We start from the raw sequence: 21519 nt of genomic DNA, 5'->3' as shown, positions 1-21519 counted from the left end.
ACACACACACACACACACACACACACACACACACACACACACACACATTTGTTTAAATTGATTTTCTTGCTTAGGGACTGTAAGCCCAAAAGGTAGAAAATTTTTCTGCTTTAAGACTCACTTTAGGGGGTGCCTGGGTGGCTCAGTGGGTTAAAGCCTCTGCCTTCAGCTCAGGTCATGATTCCAGGGTCCTGGGATCGAGCCCCGCATCAGGCTCTCTGCTTGGCGGGGAGCCTGCTTCCTCCTCTCTCTCTGCCTGCCTCTGCCTACTTGTAACCTCTGTCTATCAAATAAATAAATCTTAAAAAAAAAAAAAGACTCACTTTAGGACCAACTCAGTGTCTGACTGAAAGTTGATCTTTAATAAAGATTTCTTGGTAATTGCCTTTTAAGTAGGAAAAGAACTAATTATCTTACATTACCCTTTATTATTACCATTATTATTTTCTTAGCAACATTTGTACCCAAATAGAAGAAGCAGTACTGGTGAGGCTGAGCTGATAAGCTGAATTAATGACATAATGATGCTAAAGGAGTTTTGGATTGAATACCGTGTTGTCCTTTAATATTATGTGCATAGAGAGCAATCTGGCCAAAGCATTTCACAAATGAAACCAATTCATCATGGGAGGGTTGCCCGATCAGTGCAGCTCACCACCACGGAGCCAGTAGGTGCTGAGTCCAGCCCTGGTTCAGCACAGGACACAAAAGTCTATGTCTTGTAATCACTGTGCATGGAGATTGTGCACCTTATAACTTTAGAATATGATGAGAAAATGATATAGCTTACATAACTATTCGACCTATTTATTCACTGAGTAACTGACTAAATAAGCAGGTCGGAAGGAATTAAGAAAACTGCATAATCTGCCTCTAAATAATAGATTTAGCTATCAAGGGATCGTGATAAATATATGCAAAGATTTCACATCTTCATATCATTACCACATTTACAAAGCATCATCTCAAATCCTTTTTAAGTATTTTAAAGTTAGATTTAACAGTCTATCCTAAAATTTGCATTGACTCTTTCATAAAAAGATGACTAACATTGGAGATATAAAATATGTATTTTCCCGTGAGGCCTTTGTTAACTTCTACATGGATGAAGAAGCAAAATAAAATGTCATATTTAGAATACACGATAAATATTAATCATCTGAACAAATGTTGGTAGTATATGGACCTTACACTTTCCAAAAAGAAAGCCCTTGGTGGTAAAAACTCAACACATTTACTTATATATTTCCTTCAGGTATATGATAAGGGGCCTGACTTATATTTAAAAAGTAGCCTAGTAATTATGATTCTACTAGAATATATAGACAGTTTGTTCTATAATGTGGTGTCACTGCATTCTTGAAACCCAGAGAAATGTTGAGAATGAATTTCTGCATCAAATTAGTTAGAAGAATGAAACTTGGAAATACATCATTTGCACAAAGCTTAGGAGAGAGTCCCATGCTCAGAAACTAATAAAAATAAAACCAAGAGTCTGGCTTTTTTCTCCCTTCCCACGGCCTGGGTTTCCACTTCTCTTCCATCTTCTGGTAGGAGCGGGAGGGAGGCGGAGCTTCATCGCCCACAGAACTTGACCCTGACCCCAACCTGAAACCAGACCAGAGCCAGGGCGTCCAGGCTCCGCCCACCCACCGGTGCACGCTCAGGTGCTTGCTCAAGGACCGCCTCCTGCTGGCGGAGTTATGCGGGTACTTGGTCACTTATGCTGTGTGGTGTCCTCAGCAGCCTCCTTCCAGCCCGCGCCGCGCGGGTGTGGGACTTTTGCCCGCCTTCTCCCTTCCCCTCGCTGATGCCCTGCGGCCTACAGAGGTAGGGCTCGCGCTGTTCCATGATAGACTTCCTACACAGTGTCCCGGTGGTCCTCGTCTGTCTATCTTCCTTGTAGGATCTCCAAGTTCTCGGATGGGGCTTTCAGTGCAGCCGGGTCCCCTGGCTTCTTTGCCACCTTCCTGCTTGCAAGGGGCAAGTGATCTTTAACGATGGGGCCAGGTTGCTCAGAGGAGGAGACACTGCAGGCGAGAGCCAGAAAGCCCGAAGAAGAAAAAGTGCCGACTCTGTGGACTCTGAAGTCCTGCCAGTGCCTACAACCCAAGCCACGCGGGCCATCATCCCTGCCTCCTCTGGCTGGAGTGTGGCCAGGGGCAATGTGTGTTGGGACAGGGGCTGTGACTTCTTCAGGAGCAGCGGTGGAAGTCACGAACAGAGTGGCCCACCCACAGCCCCATGGTGATTACACAAAAGGACACCACTTGGCCTAGCTCCATCTAAGCAGTCTGCCTGTGAGGGCATCTTGAGTATTCCTCCCCTTCTCCCTACATCTGCTGCACATCCTTAAGCCCTTAACCTCTCTGCCTAAAACAAGAGTAAGGGGACAATGCAGGCAGAGCCTGTTACCTGACACAGGAAGCATTTTGTACCGCAGGAGGAGAGAGGGTGGGGGGTGTGAGAACCAGTAAGACAACCCTCCAGGCACCAGCGGTTTTGTCTGCATTTGGTGCCCCTGCTCATACCAGGCACTTTGTTGAGAATGATCCTTCCAAGATTCTTTTCTTCAGAGAGTACCAGGTCCCTCTTCAGTCTTCATATTGACCTTTGCCCTGTCATCTAGGAGAGAATGGGTCTCTGTGACAGTAACTGACACCTCATGTATTTGGAGAGCATGCCTTCTTCAGGTGACATGACTCTTCTAAGACTGTTTCAAAGAAGAGCTCTTAGATTCGTTTATCAGGTCCAATATATCAAGAACACCATGAAATAACAGTGACAGCGTCCTGGGTTGCTTTGCAGGGGCGGGGGGGGGGGGGGTTGGCGGTGGGCACCAGCCCTGTGCTTCTGGACACCAGAACAGGTCTCTCACCTCCTCTGGAGAGGTAAGATGTGCCTCTAGGGACCTATACTGTGTATGTATGTATGGATTTTGTAACAATTTTTTTTATATAAAAGCAGTTTTTTAAATGGCATTTCCTGTAACCGAAGAGGCTTCATAAATGAGCCAGAGTTCTGGACCCATGTTTTGGACATTTGTATCCTTTGTTTTTTTATTGCATGTGAAGCTCTGTCCTTAAAAAAAGTCATAACAAAATGAAACCGAACTGACTACAGAACAAAAACAAACATAAAAACTCAAGGCAATACATTCACAGTTTTTAGGGATAAATACTTTTTTCTTTTGCTGATTTTTTTGTTCTTTACTTTTAATAGGCAAACTCATTTTTCTGTTCTTTTTTTTTTCATTTTGGTCAGTAAACATAATTTGCATTATTTTAAGTAATAGTATAAACCTAGGGATTTTATTTTACTGTAGTTGTCCTTTAATTCTTAAAACAACCTTTTATATTTAAGAAACAGAGGCCTAAAAAAGATTAAATGGCCCAATTAGCACAATTTGTTAATAGCAAATGTAAAATTTGAACCTAAGTTTAAATTAAATAAGCTCATTCTCCTAGCCACCATGCCATTCTTTCTGTCCTAAAAACACTAAAATTAAGTCCTCGGTCAATAACAAGTCTGATGTTTTTGTACACTCTTCTCTAGTATATACACTGAAAGAAGATAAGCAATTCTAAAAGCACAAAATTAATAGTTTAACGTGGCAGAATCCAGGACTGTTATTAAATGTGTACAGTAAATGGTGTATCGTGACACCAACCAATCAGAATAGATTCCTAACTAATTAGAATGGACTCCGTCCTGGTAGAATCTATTATTCCTCATTACTGATTGACTCTAAAATTTCTATTACTTATTACCAAAGATTAGGACATTTAAATTTGAGTTTGTGTGGTTCTTGTTCAGGGAATGCATTTTCTCATGAAATTCTTATTTTCTTATGAAAATTTCTTTCCACACATAGGTCAAAAATGTAATGAAAAATATCATGGCTGGATTGCAACAAACCAACAGTGAAAAGATTCTCCTGAGCTGGGTTCGACAATCAACTCATAATTATCCACAGGTTAATGTCATTAACTTCACCACCAGCTGGTCTGATGGGCTGGCTTTGAACGCTCTCATCCACAGTCATAGGTAAGGAGACTACTAAGATATTGACTAATTTTTGTAAGTATTTAGAGACTGATTATCTTTTTCTTAAGTGTGATTCCAGCTAATTTTCTACTATGTGACATGTTCTGTACTTAAATTAACCACATTGATCTATCAATTGGAATGCACCGAATAAGAATATCCTATTTTTTATGTAATATATCATTTCGTTGTTGAAATATTAAAATACTGGAGCATGAATGTGGTTATGGTGGGAGGGGAGGGTCCCAGCATGTTTGAAATTCAGACTCTTCCAGAAAATCAAGGTTATATTCTAAGTTGGGTAAGAATGGAGTTGGTCTTTGTAAACAAATTCCGTGTTAGTATGGGCCTAAACAATAGAGATAAAATGGTTCCAAATCTCATGTGGGTGGCTGTAGCAAAATTAATTACTATCATCTGATTAATAATGTGAAAAAGAAACTCTTCTCAGATACACACTTAGATAGCAAATACATAAGACCCTGTGTATTTTTTTATATTTCCGGATTAAAAGAGGTTCCGAACATCTTAGCAACCAAGGCAAAGAGCAGACCACAATTAATTCTATGACTCAGTGCTTAGAATATCAAAAGAAACAATTGCTGTGGAACAGCAGGGCAATTGCTTTAAAAGCACTGAAAGAGAGTTCTGTGGATCTTCGTAAAAAGAACTCATTGTGATACAGTGAACCAAATGTTCTTAACCGTATTCCATACACTTACATTTTCTAAGATAACAAAATAGTTGTTTGCTTTTTTCTTGTATAAAGAAGCTTAGTAAATGAAATATTAACAGATCAAGAAAAAGCAAAACAGCATGGGAAATACGTACATATAATGCAGTCGTTTATATTATATGTAACATAGAAATATATATTCTATGTATAATACATTCACTCTAAGGGATATCTGCTTTGGTTTTCCTGTTACCCATCTCTTTTATCCAGCTCAATCCCCAGGGTCAAATACATTGCCTTATTAACTGTGTTTGAAATGCCACTGGACAGCATCTGTCCTGATTTTCAAAGCAGCTTATCTTTTTCTGACTTTGATCTTTCTTTTCTTGACGAGTCTCCCATTTCCCTATGCCAGTCTTGTTTCTAGAAAAGTCCAGAATATAAATTTTCTTCGTGCTAAAGCTCAATCCAAGAACAAATGCTCTCTCAATAAGCAGCTTTGTCAGGTGTCTTGCTCCAGCTGGATTTAATTAACCCCATCCAGACTGAGTTTCCAGGTGAATGATTCAGCAACCTGATTTTCAAAAGGAGGCAAGCTCACACTCATTTGGCATGTTAAGCAGTGTTAACACGTCGTTTTTCCTAAGTATGACAAGAAGAAAAATACTGCACAGCTTCAGTACAGCCAGATGAGAAGGGATAGAGGCATTTATTCTGCATGATAAGTCAGTGCTGATTTATGCAGCCACATGCTTCTAACGGCCTGAACATATTGATCTTGCTGTTCATGTACACGTTTGCAGATGAACAGAAATATCGAGGATCAGGTTAGACGGTCCTTGTTGGCTCTTCAGCATTTTCCTTTCAAGTGGAAGGCTTCAGTCCTGCCAGCATGTTCACACACTACGTTCGTTTGTTAATATTATATTTCATAATTTCTGAATATATTTGTAAGACAGTAAACATTTTCAGATTGCCCTGCTGCAGCTGTCCCTGACCCATCTTTCTCTCTCAGAATATCATTTATATCTTCTCTCCTGTCATATTGAATGAATCATCAGTAACTCCCTTTTCGTACATAACATAGTTACTTTTCAAGAGGTTTCTCACAGTTGATAATGCTCTTTCATGAACCATCTCCCTCTTCTTTTTGTCTTTGACAGATGTTCATATTGTTTGTCTAAAGAAAAAAAAATGCTTGGAACTTTCTGTTCCAAGGTGATTGTCCTTGGTACGCTTAGGAATGTCATGAGGTGTTCTGATTTCAATAATTGAGTGACTAAGCTCTATAGAACAATGGCATGCACTTATTATAGAGCATAGGGATTGACAAAGAATCTTGCCAAAGATTAGGGTATTGATGGCTTTATGTCTATTTAAGGCTAAATTTTATCTTAATATGTAGGAAATTAGAAGTATTATATTAAAGCACAAAGCTGACTACAGTACAGTTAAAAGGGAGCCAGATTCTACTTTTGTGGGAAAACTGAAGGATAATTGACTAGAAATTGCTCAAAATATACAATAAGTTGCAATAAGTATGATGTTACAATTAAATTTTCTTCCTAATTCTTCATTTTAATTTATTACCATAGAGATAACATAGCATGTGGTTTAAAAAAAAAAGTGAGACATGGGGAGCTGCAAAGGAAAAAAAAAAATGAATATGTCTTCATGACCCCAACCTTACCCCGTCACCATCCACTTGCTACAAATGCTTACTGTTGGCAACTTCTTTTATTCTTTCTCATGTTTTTCATAATTATGTATTTTTATTTCCTGATAATTGGTGTCTGGCAGTAGATGGATTTACTCCTTGATATGAAGCCCACAAATATTATCTCTTATCCCCATCTATTTCCTAATTTGATTACTATCATATAATCATTTCATTCTTTTTAAAAATTTCTTAAAGAATTTATTTGAGAGAGAGAGAGAGTGCACACAGAGTGAGAAGCAGACTTTCTGTTGAGCAGAGAGGCTGACGCAGGGTTTGATCCCAGGACCCTGAGATGATCTGAGCCAAAGGCAGATGCTTGACTGACGGAGCTGCCCAGGCACCCCTGATCATTTCATTCTTGAAATTGTTGTCTGCTTTACTTTAAGTGGTCTTGGTGTACCTTGTTTCATCAGGTTTAGACAAGATATGTTGACTACCATATATAACAGATGACAAATTATCACATATGTACTTCCTCCTTTTCTCTCCTCGCCACTTTCCATTTTGTTATTATAATATTCTTAGAAAAATTTCTTTGGAGTATAGCTGACATGCAATGTTACATTAGTTTCAGGTGTACAGCATAGTGGTTCAACAACTATATACATTATGCTATGCCCAACACAAGTGGATCTACCATCTGTCACAATGCAATGCCATTACAGTATCATTGACTACATTCTCTCTGCTATGCCTTTTATTCCCTTGACTTATTCATTCCGTGACTGGAAGCCTGTATCTCTTATTCCCTTTCACCCATCCCACCCACCACCCTCCTGTCTTATAGTATTCTTGAATTGACAGTGTCTGTGACATTTATATATGTAGGTTATAGGTGTGTTTGGCATGAGTCTATAAGTTGAAAATGCATTACTGTTATTTCACAAATATAATTTACCTTAGAACAAAGTAATAGAAGTTAATATTTATTAAGTTAATGATATTTTGTAGGCACTTTTCTAATTAAAATATTCCACCTGTTTTTCAGGACATAGATACTATAATTAGTCCCATTGCACATATTGGGAAACTGAGGCACAGACAGGGTGCATTATTTACCTTAGACTATTTGGTTAATATGTGGTAGAGCCAAGATTTGAATTTATAGAGGGCTCTGCTTATCTACTAGGCTATGTTGTCTTCTTCAACTTGTCTGTTTCCTCAAAAGACTGGTGAACTTTGGTTGGCATTCCTATTTATGGATTCAGATTTGGGTTAGCATGGGAAGATATGTAACTTTCTTCTGCAGTTGGTTAGTCTTACAATTCTTTATGCATTTGGAAGTCAGAGTCATTTAAAATGTTAATTAATGATAAATTTTAATGATTTAAAATGTTAATTTTAAGGCTAGAAGGGACAACAAAGGCCATTCAGCACATTTTCTTCTTTTTAAAATGAAAACACTGAAGCTCAAATAGATAATATGACTTAGATAGCTCCTCACCCAGGTGATTAGTTCATGGCCAAGAGGAGAAGGGCATAAAGGGAGAAGGGTTAGAATGAATAAGCAACTCTATTCTTTTGCATGCTACTGACTTAACCTTGTTGATTGTACTGCAGGTGAGAAAGCTAGTCTCCCACACTCTCCCACCTATAATCTTTCCCATTTCCCTTGCTGAGAGGTGTAGAAAAGAAGGTAAGGCAGAGGTTGCATAGTGAAGTTAAAACTTCCCCAAATACGGATGAATGGATAAGGAAGATGTGGTCCATATACACCATGGAGTATTATGCCTCCATCAGAAAGGATGAATACCCAACTTTTGTAGCAACATGGACGGGACTGGAAGAGATTATGCTGAGTGAAATAAGTCAAGCAGAGAGAGTCAATTATCATATGGTTTCACTTATTTGTGGAGCATAACAAATAGCATGGAGGACATGGGGAGTTAGGAGAAGGGAGTTGGGGGAAATTGGAAGGGGCGGTGAACAATGAGAGACTATGGACTCTGAAAAACAATCTGAAGGGTTTGAAGAGGTGGGGGGGTGGGAGGTTGGGGGAACCAGGTAGTGGGTATTAGAGAGGGCACGGACTGCATGGAGCACTGGGTGTGGTACAAAAACAATGAATACTGTTATGCTGAAAATAAATTAAAAAAAAAAACTTCCCCAAATTGTCTAGAATTTAATTTGTATTTCTAATAGTCTTACCAGTACTAGAGTCAGCTCCCAACTTATACATATTTTAGGTTCTAAAATACTGTTAGCTCTTCTGGGTAACTTGGAGTATAGAGGGCACATTATACTTCCTAAGAAGTAGACAAAATTCTGGTAAATTAATCAGGGTAGCTTCAAGTAAAGAAAAGGAAATGAGAGTCAAATGAGCAAGTTGTACCTTTATTTTCAGTTTTTGAAAACAACAGTTAAGACCATCCTTATAATTTCCTTACTTGCAGATCATGAGTTCTTTTTTTTTTTTTAAGATTTTATTTATTCATTTGACGGACAGAGATCACAAGTGGGCAGAGAGGCAGGCAGAGAGAGGAAGGGAAGCAGGCTCCCTGCTGAGCAGAGAGCCCCACGCAGGGCTCCATCCCAGGACCCTGAGATCATGACCTGAGCCGAAGGCAGTGGCTTTAACCCACTGAGCCAGCCAAGCACGCCAATAGATCATGAGGTCTTAAGCAGGAGTCCATTGACAGACCCAATTGTCCTAAAATTCTGTGTAAGTTATGTGTAAAGATAGCTTTGTGTATGGATAAAAGTTTTATAGTGCTCATCAGACTCTCAAAGGTATCTGTGATCCAGAAAAGGCAAAGAACCACCGGACTAATGGTTTTCAGTGTTGTTGGGGTAAATTGTAATTCCTTAAACAGCCGCTGCCTCTCACAAACTCATCTTCGTTCCCCTTCCTTGGAACACTATCTCCTGCCCATTCTAGATACTGAAAATCTCTCAATGGAGCCAGGCCTGGGAGGTCTGACTGAACACATTCTGCTTTTTTTCTTCCATAAGAACTTTGATTTTTAAATATCCATACAACTCAGAATATTCTCAGAAACTTCTTAAATCTAAACCCAAACCACCATTTAAGGTACCCTTAAGCCTCAAAAAAATATTTCTTGACATCTTCAAATTTTAGAAAACCTGGTATCTTATTATCTGTATTTTTCACATCTAGTATTTATTTTAACTTATGATGTGTGCATTTTTTCCTTATAAGGTTTTAAGTCTTTATAGGGTAAGAACTCCCTCTTGTTCTTCGTGTTTTCTCTATTATCAAGTAAAATGGTATTCATATATTATGTTTTCATCCATTCTCTGGTTGCATGTCAACAAAATTTATCTAGTCAACACATATTTCGTTAACAAATATTTATGGACCTTCTTCTGTGTGTGATGCTGGGTTTCTAGAAGTGAACAAAACAGGCGAAAAAATTATATATTCTGCATTCTAGTGGGGGAAACAGATATATAGACAAGATTAATTAAATATATAAAATATTAAATAGTAGTAAGTGGTGATGAGAAAGAAAGGGATAGGAAATGAGTACGTTGAAGGACTCACCAATAATACGACTTTCAAGGAAAGATACAAAGGAAGTGGAGGAGTGAGCCATGTCCATGTCTGAGGGAAGAGAATTCCAGGCAGAGAGAGCAGCACATGCAAACACAGAAGCTACTAGTCTGTTTCAGGAATATGAGGAGAGAAGCAAGGAATCAAATCTGAGGGTTAACAGGGAGCTAAACCATGTAGGGCCTTGTAGGTCACAGTTAAATCAGTGAATTTTACTCCCTGATAGCAGGGATTTGAGAAGAAATTTATGATGAAACATTTTTTTAAATATTTTATTTATTTATTTGACAGACAGAGGTCACAAGTAGGCAGAGAGGCAGACAGAGAGGGAGAGAGGAGGAAGCAGGCTCGCCTCTGAGCAGAGAGCCCAATGCTGGGCTCGATCCCAGGACCCTGGGATCATGATCCAAGCTGAAGGCAGAGGCTTAACCCACTGAGCCACCCAGGTGCCCCTATGATGAAACATTTTAACACATCACTCTGGCAGCTTTGCTGAGAATAGATTAATAAGAGCAAGGGTGGGAGTGGGGGAGCAGTTAGAAAGTTAATAAATTAAATCATCCATCCAAGATAAAATGGTGGTTTGGATGGAGGTGATGGCTGCAAGGGCAGTGAGAAGTGGTCAAATTCTGAATATATTTCCAAGTTAAGTGTTGTGTGAGAGTGAGAGTTGTCAAGTTAGACTCCAATATTTCCATCTGAGCCACTGTGAATTTGAACTTGTCCTTGATCATTGAGGAAAGAAGAGCTATAAGAGAAGGAGGTGGGTTGGGGGAGTGTGATGGGACTGAATACCAGAAGCTCAGTTTTGGACACCTGAGTCTTGTGATGACTCTTAAGTGGAGACACTGAACAAGTGGATAAATCTAAAGTCCAGAGTTCAGGGAAGAGGTCTGGGCTAGGCTTATAAAATTGGAAGTTACCGGCAAATGGTTGGCATTCAAATTTCTGAGACTGGATGGCATCAATATATTTTTGTTACTTGGCAAGGGATAATAAATTCTCCCTTGTTTTCTTCAGGATTTTCAAGTAAAATTGTGACCTGTTAAATGAAAAGCATTGTTGAGGGGTCATGAAGAGTAACACTCAACATGATGGGCATGTGTTGTCAATTAAAAATCAGAAATAAAGTGAATCTCAGGAAATATTGTAAGTTGATTTATATTTGGTCTTTATGTGTGTGCATTTCAGGCCAGACCTGTTTGATTGGAATAGTGTGGTTGGCCAGCAGTCAGCTGCACAGCGACTGGAACATGCATTCAACGTTGCCAAATATCAATTAGGCATAGAGAAACTGCTTGATCCTGAAGGTTGGTACATTTCTGGACTATCACAGTTTTTAGTACAGTTTAATATTTATTGTCTCAGATTTAACATTTCTACAAACTAAGCACAGAAGAGATACTATGCATTATATATTTTTCTATACCCTGGGTGTATTTAAAATGTTCTTTCACCTTGCAACATATTATGAATTGCCCTATATGGTTTTAGTTCTCAAAATACCATTATCCAAAACTAAAGTGTAAATTGAGAAAGAATTCCAAGGCTTTTGAATGTGTATGTCTCATGGATAAAGCATACTGCATTTGAAGTGCGTTGACTCCAAATAGTTATAAAAAAAGTTCATGTTTTGCTTACTCTACCAAAAGATTTGATAGACTAATCAGCTATAATTAATTAGCTACTCTTGCCAGTTTCATTCATATGCTCTATAAAAGGCAACATGGTTTACTGTTTAAATCAGGAAATCTATTCCTGGCACTGCTTCTGTTACATTTTGTCATTCTGGGGGACTTCCTCCATTGGACGGTTATTCATTTTCTGCTTCAGTTGACAAGCAGCACTGTATTTATATTTTTATTATATTACACTTAAGTAAATGTCATCATTATCTCTGGTGCTATATAACTACATACTTTCCAGACACATGGGTTAGACGGATAATGATTCTTGACTTCTGTTTTTCTTCTAACCTATGAGGCACCTTTTTTGTTTTCCAACTTGTTTGACCTTGCAAACTCTGTTCTCACTTTCTTGAGGCTTTCCCATACTCTAAAACCACAATTTTTGGAGAACCTGTGTCTGTGGAGCTGATATTTGGGTACGGTTATGTAACTAAATGGTTTTGGGAATATGGAATCAGTTCTAACTAAGGAGATTGAGTGGTGGTAATAGGTCTCCTCAGGAAAAGCTCAGAAATAACTCAGAGGATATTCTTTCAGGGGTGAATTTATCAACCACTAGAATCTAATCCTCTTTGATGCAGACCTGATTACCTCATCTTATTGACAGCAGATCCATATGGTGACAGTGGGGGGGGCATAATTTTAAACTCAAAAGAGGATATATTAATCAAAATGAAAATTCAGTCATTTTAAATGAGATATTTAGCTATGATAAGAACCAGAATACTCACATGTAATTGACTGAAACATTGTTCTTAGTACGCACATGTACTTGGGAAGGAAAATTATAATAGCACAAATGTATTTCTGAGGTTGAAATCAGATTAAGTTCATTAAAAATGTTTCTTCTGCTTTAAATAATGCATAATTTAGCACTGACTCCTGTAAACTCTTCGTGTTGCTTCAGTAGATGATAGGCATCCCTCCTGCCCTGGTTTAGCTCTAAGGAAGAAATTGTATCACTCAAGGAAGAAATCATATCAATCATATTTCTTTGTTTTGCAGGATGGGAGAGGGTTGCCTCACTATTGACTCCCATAGTGATTTACATGTTTTTTCATACTCCATTGAGGTAGAGAAAGGCAGATGTAATGAAAATATAAACTCTGACCTGTAAGGGTAAGAGCCATAGTGTATAGATTTGAAGGATAAGTCTATTTAAATTGTGTTTTATTTTTCATTAAAACCATACATGGTAACCAATTCCCAATATTTGGGATATATGTTCTAGTTATTCTTGTATGTGCCCTATCCTTCATAAAATATGGTTTAAAATAGATCTTCATAAAATATGGTTTAAAATAGATCTTTTTCTTGTTAAGTGATAAAATGGCCAAAATGGCTTTTGTTCTTAAGTCTTCCTTTGAATCAGTGAAATAGGGACACCGAATAGGTGTCCACTTCATAATCAGAAAGTAGATTGATAAGCCTGTAATCAGAAAAGGGCAGTTACATGAGTGATGTATTTTATAGCATAAAATAGCCTGATATACCCAATTCCGCACATTTTCCTAAGTGGAAAGTATATATTGAAATGTACATCCTGTAGACCATTATAATATCTGAAACAACAATTCAAAATCAACCAAATATAATATGAAATGCAAGCCGATTAATAGAGAGCAAACCACTGGTTATGGTTTCATTTTGCCAGTAAAATCTTCAGTCTGAAAACCCTTTCTGTTCATTGGCTCGCTTCCAATTCAAAGAGTGTTCTGTCTCCTAAAATGGTTTATTACAGTTTATTTATGGCTGTCAGTAGGATAAGGATTCAACATAAATCTTATATTTTTAGGTATATGTCAGTTCCTGCCAGTGTGTTAAGGGAATACCCAAATATGCATCTAGAAATTGTTCAGAATTTTTCTAGAGATGATATCAATGATAATTGAAAGAGAAAAATATTAACTACATCATAAGGATTTTTATTCACTGATTCATTAGTTACAAAAGAAAAGCATTTGTAAGAGTTTAAGCTTAGAACACTCTCTTCGATGTACCTAACATGGGCAATTTATGGACTTCTTTCATGCTCTGTATGGTAATTACCTTTGAGATGTTCGTATTTTTATTTAACCAGATATTGGTTCTTTAGCTTATGCATGATGATGTCAGCTGTTCTCCAAAGTGATTTTTATTTTGTATCTAATATGCTTTTTAGGAGGTTAATAAAACATTTTGCTTTATGTTTGGGAAGGTTTATATTTTGGGGGATTGAAGTGATATTTGGGTTAAGAAATACTTGCCAAAAATGTTTTTAGAATTTTAAACTTATGCTTTGCTGATTGGGTTGACTTATAAATTAAAAAGTCATTGAAATATAATTTGGAGGTTTTCATGTCTTGCATATATTGACTTTGGTATGCTTTGTTTGGCTTTAACTGGTGTTTTGAGGCCTGCGGTTTGGTTTTAATAGGAATTGGCTTTTAAAATGAGTAGCTGTAAGCATTAGCATAAGCAATTTCAGGAGCTGTTTCTGCTGTGTTTAAATGTTAACATATGCAAAAATAAGTACTACTAGGGTAAAATTGTTTAATAATTTATGTGTCTTTTTGCTCATGGATATACAAGGTTTATCTCCTTTAAAATATATCCTATTGTGAATTAGGCGATTCATTTTCTATCACGATTACCCTGTAAGACATGCTTACTACTTTCATTATGGGTTTTATATACCCACAATTATTGTTTGCTTCCTTGAGTTTCAAGAAATTAGTTTGTTTGCCAATACACACAGCACTTTCTGCATTAAGAGAATGCTTTGTCAGCTTTTTCATGTGAATAACAAAGTGAAGATATTCTTTTTAAAGGAATAAAAAAAATCGGGGATAAAAATTGTGCTGGTTTTAGATATCTTTTGCATGTTACTATTATAAATCATTTCCTTTTGGGATATGCAGAGTGATGTGGAAATGCCCTCACTTATTTACCGGGGTAACTTCAGAATGAAAAAAAAGAATGACGAGAGTCAAATTTGAGGAACACTATGGCTTGGGAGAAACATTTGTAACCTCAAAATGACATTTACAAGCCAATTAGTTTGGTTTTAATTCACTTCATTTTAACTTCATGAGAATAATGACAGATTGTATTTTCTGCTTGGCTAATCCCTGCATCCATCTTCAGTTGTTTTTAGAGTCTGCTTTTCCAAGAATAAGCTCTGCCTTGTGGAAAGTTATACTCTTGAAATGAATGGTTTCAGATTTAACTTTGTATCCATGCAGTTTATTAGCTTTTAAAAAATCCAAGGGAATATATTTGCCGTAAAAGAGAAGAATGCTTTTAAGGCCTCTCTTTTGGGTACCAGTGGTTTGAGCAAGCAGTGTTTTTTTCTTTCCTCTTTGTTCCAACCATCACATTTTGATTCCCTAACAACAAGAAATATTAGTAAGTAGTTTACACTACATTAAGACTGAAAGAGGAAGTCCATACCACCTCAGAAAGGTGTTGTTAACTTAAATAACTGGAACTTTTTATGGACATGCATACTCATTTCATATCACTTGGACTTTTTTTTTTTCTAGTACCCACTATAGATACCTTTTTATCTCAGAAAATGTAGTGAGTTTGGAGTATATATTGGTATTCCCTATGTATATGATTTCACCTAGAAATTTTTATTTTAAGTACCTCAGATTCTTTAGAACCAAACTCTCTGCAGTGTAAAATGTTCCTTTTTCCATATATTAAAAAAAAGTGTTTTAGTAGAACATGGGTAAAAAATGGCCATTGCCTTTTTGATAAGAAAGTAACCTGTACAAAATATGTTGCTTTGTGCCTTTTTTAAATTGATTTATATCATTATCTCTGGCAGAGAGACTTTCGAGATACCATAAGTTGTTACTATCTAAAACTAAATCCTGAATATCTTTGAAGAACAATTTTTAGTCTAGTTATTCTGTTATGGAAAATGGAAAGTATCATCTTCTGCTTATGCAGATATGATAATAGCAAAATAATGTTCCTATTATGTCAGCAGGAGACCACGTTTTCCAAGATTTCTTTTCTAAAGAAACATTAAAATTTGATTATTAAAACCGAATTATATAATTTAATAGCATTAAATGTAATAATAATGAAACTATTTCCTTAATTTTGAACTTCAGTGGATTGCAGTTGAAATAAGCAAATTAGAAATGGCCTTGTATTAGCGAAAGAATGGGGTACATTTAGTGTTGCCATCTCATTTACTTAATGTATACTGAGCACAACCTTTTAGCAAAGGAATTTGGGAAACTCTGTTAAATAATTTAAATGTATACTTTCATTAGCGTTGCTTAGAACAAAGACTAGCGTTGGTATCTACTGAGGCTTTAGGAAAGCTGAAGGCCAATGCAAAAGTCCAGAGAAATGTGATTACCATATTCCTAGCCTGCATATCATTAGAATAACCTACTTATTAGAATATCCTTGACTATTTTTAGGTTTTACCCTGGACCTTACTCTTTTCGGTGCAACTTGTCTTTTCCATGGGCAGATGCATTGCATAACTAGCCTTGACAATCCAGTGCCACTTTAATATATTTCAGTTGAAGATGACTTTACTGGAGTATCTGGAGGCATCCTTAGTTTTTATCACTGCTACTGTAGAAAAAGAATCTTTAAGGGACAATGAGGCATTACTTTGTGCATGGAAGTAATACATAGCAAAATACATAAGTAAATGGAAACTTTCTACATGGGTGAAAGGTCATCACTAATAGTATACAAATATTATATTAACATAGAAATGAGGATGCAGGTGTTATATTAACATTGTGATACAGTTGGTTATATTAACATTAAGATTTTATTGTTGGAATCTCTTATTTCCTGATGGAAAACCTTTAAATTGCTTGTCGCAACAGAAATCCAAAACAAATAAATATGTTAACATTTCCAGTAGCCTGAAAAGTTAATAATGGCATGTTGGGGGTTGGGGCAGAGAGAGAGAGAGAATGAATGTGAATTTAGTTTCTTTTTGATATAGTGTCTTCTACATTATTCTCAGTTCAGATAGCATAGAATACTGAATATTTTCAGGGCAATTTGAACAAATCTGTAGTAAATTGATGTGCTTTTTGTTCTGTTGATTCATTTCAGTCATTTGGATGACTGAAATAATTTGATATAACTGTCCCAAATTCACCCACTTAGGCAACATGGAGACCTCCAAAACATTAAAAACAATATCTATGTGTGCACATGGTCTGAATTTACCCTTTATACCAGATTATTTAGCATCTTGTACTAATCTCTCATGTCCTTTTATCACAATTTTTACTTCTGGAAAACAGCCGATTTATATTTTTTCTCTCTCATAGGAGTTGATTTGTTAAAATGAATATTATTCGTTGTTATAGTTAAGTAATGTAGTTTCTCACTTGATTGTGGAGTTTAAATTATGAAGTATAATCTAACATGTAATTTAAGATTTGCATTGTGTTTGAGTTTCTATACCAAATTTGTTCAGAAGCATTTAAGTATAATCCTTGCCTACATAACTGGGAATTTCTTTGCAGTTATTTTACCTGGGTGTTTTCTATCTAAGTGGGAGAACATAACATCTTAGGCCTATATAGTCACAATAAATTATGTTGAATGACAGATAGGACATCAGTAAATTGTTTAAACAACTGGGAAATGCATCTACCACATTCCAATGCTGAATGATACACAATAGATTTTTGTGAATGGTGTCCCTAGATCACTAAGAGCCCTATAGACTGTTAAGGAAAATGTATTAGACAAATAATTTGCTTCTTTGTTACCGATTTAATCAAACTCAGCTCTGAATTATTAAATGAGATATTAGTAAGTGTTCTATAGTTGATATCTGCATTTCTTATGTGTCACAGAGGCATGTAGTCTTAATCAAAAGCATTTTAAATATTTAGTGACAGAAAATGAGGATAAAATGGCATAAATAGTTTCAAAATTTCTAAGGTTTTATTAAATCAGTGATAATGTTTGAAAGTAAAGCATATGTTGCTTATAGCTGGAACATTTGGTTCATTCACTGTCTCCAAAGTAGAATTAACTATGTTTGATAAAAAAGATTATAGAAGATATCTGAGAACTTGCATATCTGAAAGCCTTAAAACTCAGTATGAGAAAAAGAGATTATAAGGTTAATACATATATTTCCCAATTAAGTAATTTCCCCATATAGAAATTCATGGGCCATTTAATAGCTGAATTATGAAATAAAAGATGAGAATGTATTCGTTTAGAAAAAGATTTGGGTAAAATAATAATGAATTGGGACCGTGGTTGATTCTACTTAGTTCTTATAACAGCATGGTCATCCTTGTAAAAGTGACCAGAAGCTTTATAGTACTCTTATGATTATACTTAAAAATAATTAAACTAATAATTAAGATAATAAGATACTCTTTGATTTATTGTCTTATGACAAATTCTGGGGGTTAGTGGGTCATATGCTGTCCACTGCAGAGATGAGCAAATTGTTACAGCTACTAAGTGCTTGGGAATGCATGTATTATTAAAATATCACATGGTGATTGAAATCCAGTGTCTTTACTTTTCAGAAATAATCAGCTGTTCTGTAGTATCATTCTTGTGAGTATTTTTTCTCAATATTGCCGAATAAACTTGCCTCAGACTGAAGCATGGACACCCTGAAAAAGGGTTTTCTAATTTATCACCAGTGATATAAACTCAAATATGTAAAGTTGCTTTTGGTAAAATAAAACTAATATTTGAGTGGGTAACCATGTTGTAGGAGCCTCACATATTTATCCTTTTTTTTTTTTTTTTACACAATAATTCCAGGGTAGTTAATCCTTATGGGAAGACTGAATCTTAGGAAGCTTTTCTAAACCCAAGATCACATAGCCAACAGAGAGATGAGCTAGAATCAAATTCAGGTTTATCTCTTCTCTGAGTCCATGCTATTTCCAACAGGAGTGCCTAATAAAATCTCGTGGTATAGTTTATGAAAACACTGAGGTTAGAGCAGAGATTCTGATTTCATTGGTCTCTGATGGGTCCATCACACCAGCAATTCTTAAGAACTCATCAGGTGAGACCATCATACAGCCACGGTAGTACTACCTGCAATAGAACAGAGTTTCCTTTGAGATATACATTTTGAGAGGATAAAATCTGAATCTGTTGTCCCAGAGCTTATTCAGACGTCTAACATTTTCTTCCTGAAGAGGTAACTAAGGCTGCTGTTCAAATCTTTACTAACAGCCCTGTCCTTATTGAAAAGTGGTTTATCCACCAGTTAAAATAGAAATAGCCTGCTGTCACATAAGACTGGCTACCAAAACCTTTGCTTTAGGATTAAGGGAGTTGCCTTATCTCCTGTCCACACAGCTCTCTGTTTCTCCCTCCATCCTTCCTTCTGTATATTACTTCACAGACGTGTTTGGGTAGGAATGCTGCTCACTCTTAAGCACTGATGCCACCAAAGGGTCCTCTAAGACATCCTCTGTGTGGAGGTAGTCCTTGACTCTTCATCCTTTTATTTATTTTTCCTTTATTCTCTTCCTTTCTCCCTTTGATCCTAACTAATACCCTGTGCCCTATCATCAGGGTTTTGGTGACCCCTTTTCCAACCAGTACCTATTTCTTTCACAGGCACAGCTGATAAAGCTGATAGAGCCTCTTATTCCAGAGAAATTCTCAATATTAACTAAAGGATAATGAAATAAAACATTTTAAAATGGCAGTAAAATAGTTTTTTTTTTCAGAATATAAGTTTGTGATCCTATGCATGTATTTAAAAGAAGCAAAGGGCTTTAGTTAACGTCATAATATCTGATATTAATGCCACAAATAGGTTAGCTTTCATCACAAGCCATTTATCTAGGATTAGTTTTGCTAAGCAGCCTGTATTTCAGCCAGATATATGACTTTTAATGACAATACAATGGTCACTGTAGCCTGTAGTGTCACTTCAGTTGTGAGGGGATCAAATTGGCAATTATACTCACAGATGCAATAAAATTTAATCTAATACTACATTTACTTAGCTCTATAGAAGGATAGAAGGCAGGGACTAGGCTGGCACGAAATCTTTATGTCATTGGTGGCCCAGAAGCAACTGAAATATGCACGTGTGCCCTTCATGCAAATGGGGTGCATATGGTGAGAAGATCCTTGGTCACGGTGGGCCACTTGCCTTAAAGAAGCTGTAGCCTTGTCTTCGCACCAATATTTAATATCATTCTAGTCACAGGTGATGAAGGCCAGTGTGCCACTCCATAGCTCCCACTCTACCCCACTAGTCTAAAAGTAGTTGTACCTAGCAAACAAAAGAGACACAACACTCCACAATTATCTTCACCCCATAATTATAAGAAAATAAGATTCATTGGTCATTTTTCCAGGCAAGTTTACATTATTAGCCCAGCCTTGATTTTAACCTTTTATTCATAGAGACAAATAGCCTTGGGTTGAAATCCTCTTTTGCCTTTATTTATTTTTTGTCTTATTTATTTATTTGAGAGAGAGAGAGAGAGAGAGAGAGAGAGAGAGAGCAGGGGGAGGGGCAGAGGGAGAGAATACCAATCAGACTTCCTCCTCAGTAGGCATCCTGATGCAGGGTTTGATCCTAGACTCCCCGGGATCATGACCTGAGCTGCAGGTGGATGCCCAACTGACTGAACCACCCAGGAGTCCCCTGTTTTGCTTTTAATTAGTTAAATGGCACTGGGAAATGTTCTGAGCCTCTGTTTTGTTCATGTTCAAAGTAGAGTCACTAATATCTATCTCATACCTCATACCTCATACATAATTGTTACTTCAAGGATTAAGTAACACCTATCAAGTATTGAGCCTCTAATATGCCTTCAGAAACAGTAGCTAAAACATATGTCAAATGCCTGGAATACTGCAGAAATTAAATGTTATTTCCCTTTCTATTCTATAAATTATCTTAATTAGAGGGAGCTGATCTTTCTAATTATCTTGCTTGCACATAGGATAAATGCTGACTCTCTTAAATAATTTTCCATTTAAAATCTTACTGTTCTCCCTGTGACCTTCCAACTTTTTACAGTTTCCTGATCTGAGGCATATTGCTGGTTCACAGCTGGATTTCTGGGTGGTAGTCCTTGACATTATTAAGCTCCAGAGTATCATACTCCACTGTAGACTCAAATTACACACATGCACACGTGCGTACACACACACACACACACACACACACACACACAGAGTCACAGTTTACTGAAGATTTCTAACAAGTCTCCTGAAGGCTGGTTTATAATTATAATACCTTATTCTTATAACTGTCATAGTATTTGTGAGACACTAATGAGCACACCTGTGAAAATATAAGGAGTTTTCTTCTGCAACCATAACTTTATTTAACATTGTGTGGGTGGTTGAACTGGTTCCCAAAAATTTCAGAAAAATTCTTATCTTCTGAAACCAAGAGTAGCATTTGTACAGAAATGTCGATGTAATTTGGTGTAATATTTACTGAAAATTTATAAGTACTGGGCACAGTAATTAACACTTTATAGGTATAAATTCATTTTATCCCCACAACAGCCCTAGGGCGCAAACACTATTACTATGGCTGTTTATAACTAAAGAGTTTAAGTAACTTACCCACATCCCTTAGCTAGTGAGTTGAAGTTGAGATTTCCTGTTTATAGCTACTACAGAAAATAATTGTACTGCAGAATATTTCTGTCCTCTTCCCTAAAGGTTTTCCTTTGCACTGATTGAAAAGTTACTCACTTTATTACAAGGCTAATTGCGTTAGTTTTAAAATGGATGGGCATCAATCCATTGATTCCAAATGTACTGGAAATAAATGCAAAAGTCACACAAACCGGAGCTAGACTAAGAGAGACACTGCATTCTTTTTACCACAATGTCTCCCTCAGAGAATAAATAATTAATCAAAGTGGAA

At 36.7% G+C, this 21519-nt stretch overlaps 1 protein-coding gene across 1 annotated transcript in view; it reads left to right on the top strand.

Moving 5' to 3' along the window:
- The window catches only part of LOC111150534 (dystrophin), a 2087545-nt gene that overhangs the window by 427719 nt on the left and 1638307 nt on the right, over positions 1 to 21519 (top strand). Inside the window, exons 6-7 of the mRNA XM_022508030.1 lie at positions 3875 to 4047; positions 11149 to 11267. Of these exons, the coding sequence (XP_022363738.1) occupies positions 3875 to 4047; positions 11149 to 11267 (292 nt within the window). The remainder of the gene's footprint in view (positions 1 to 3874; positions 4048 to 11148; positions 11268 to 21519) is intronic.

The sequence above is a fragment of the Enhydra lutris genome, unplaced genomic scaffold (genome assembly GCF_002288905.1).
Source record: "Enhydra lutris kenyoni isolate GAN:26980312 unplaced genomic scaffold, ASM228890v2 scaffoldscaffold23, whole genome shotgun sequence".
Lineage (NCBI taxonomy): Eukaryota > Metazoa > Chordata > Mammalia > Carnivora > Mustelidae > Enhydra > Enhydra lutris.
Note: the sequence above shows the minus strand (reverse complement) of the source record. Positions and strands in the feature narration are given on the sequence as shown.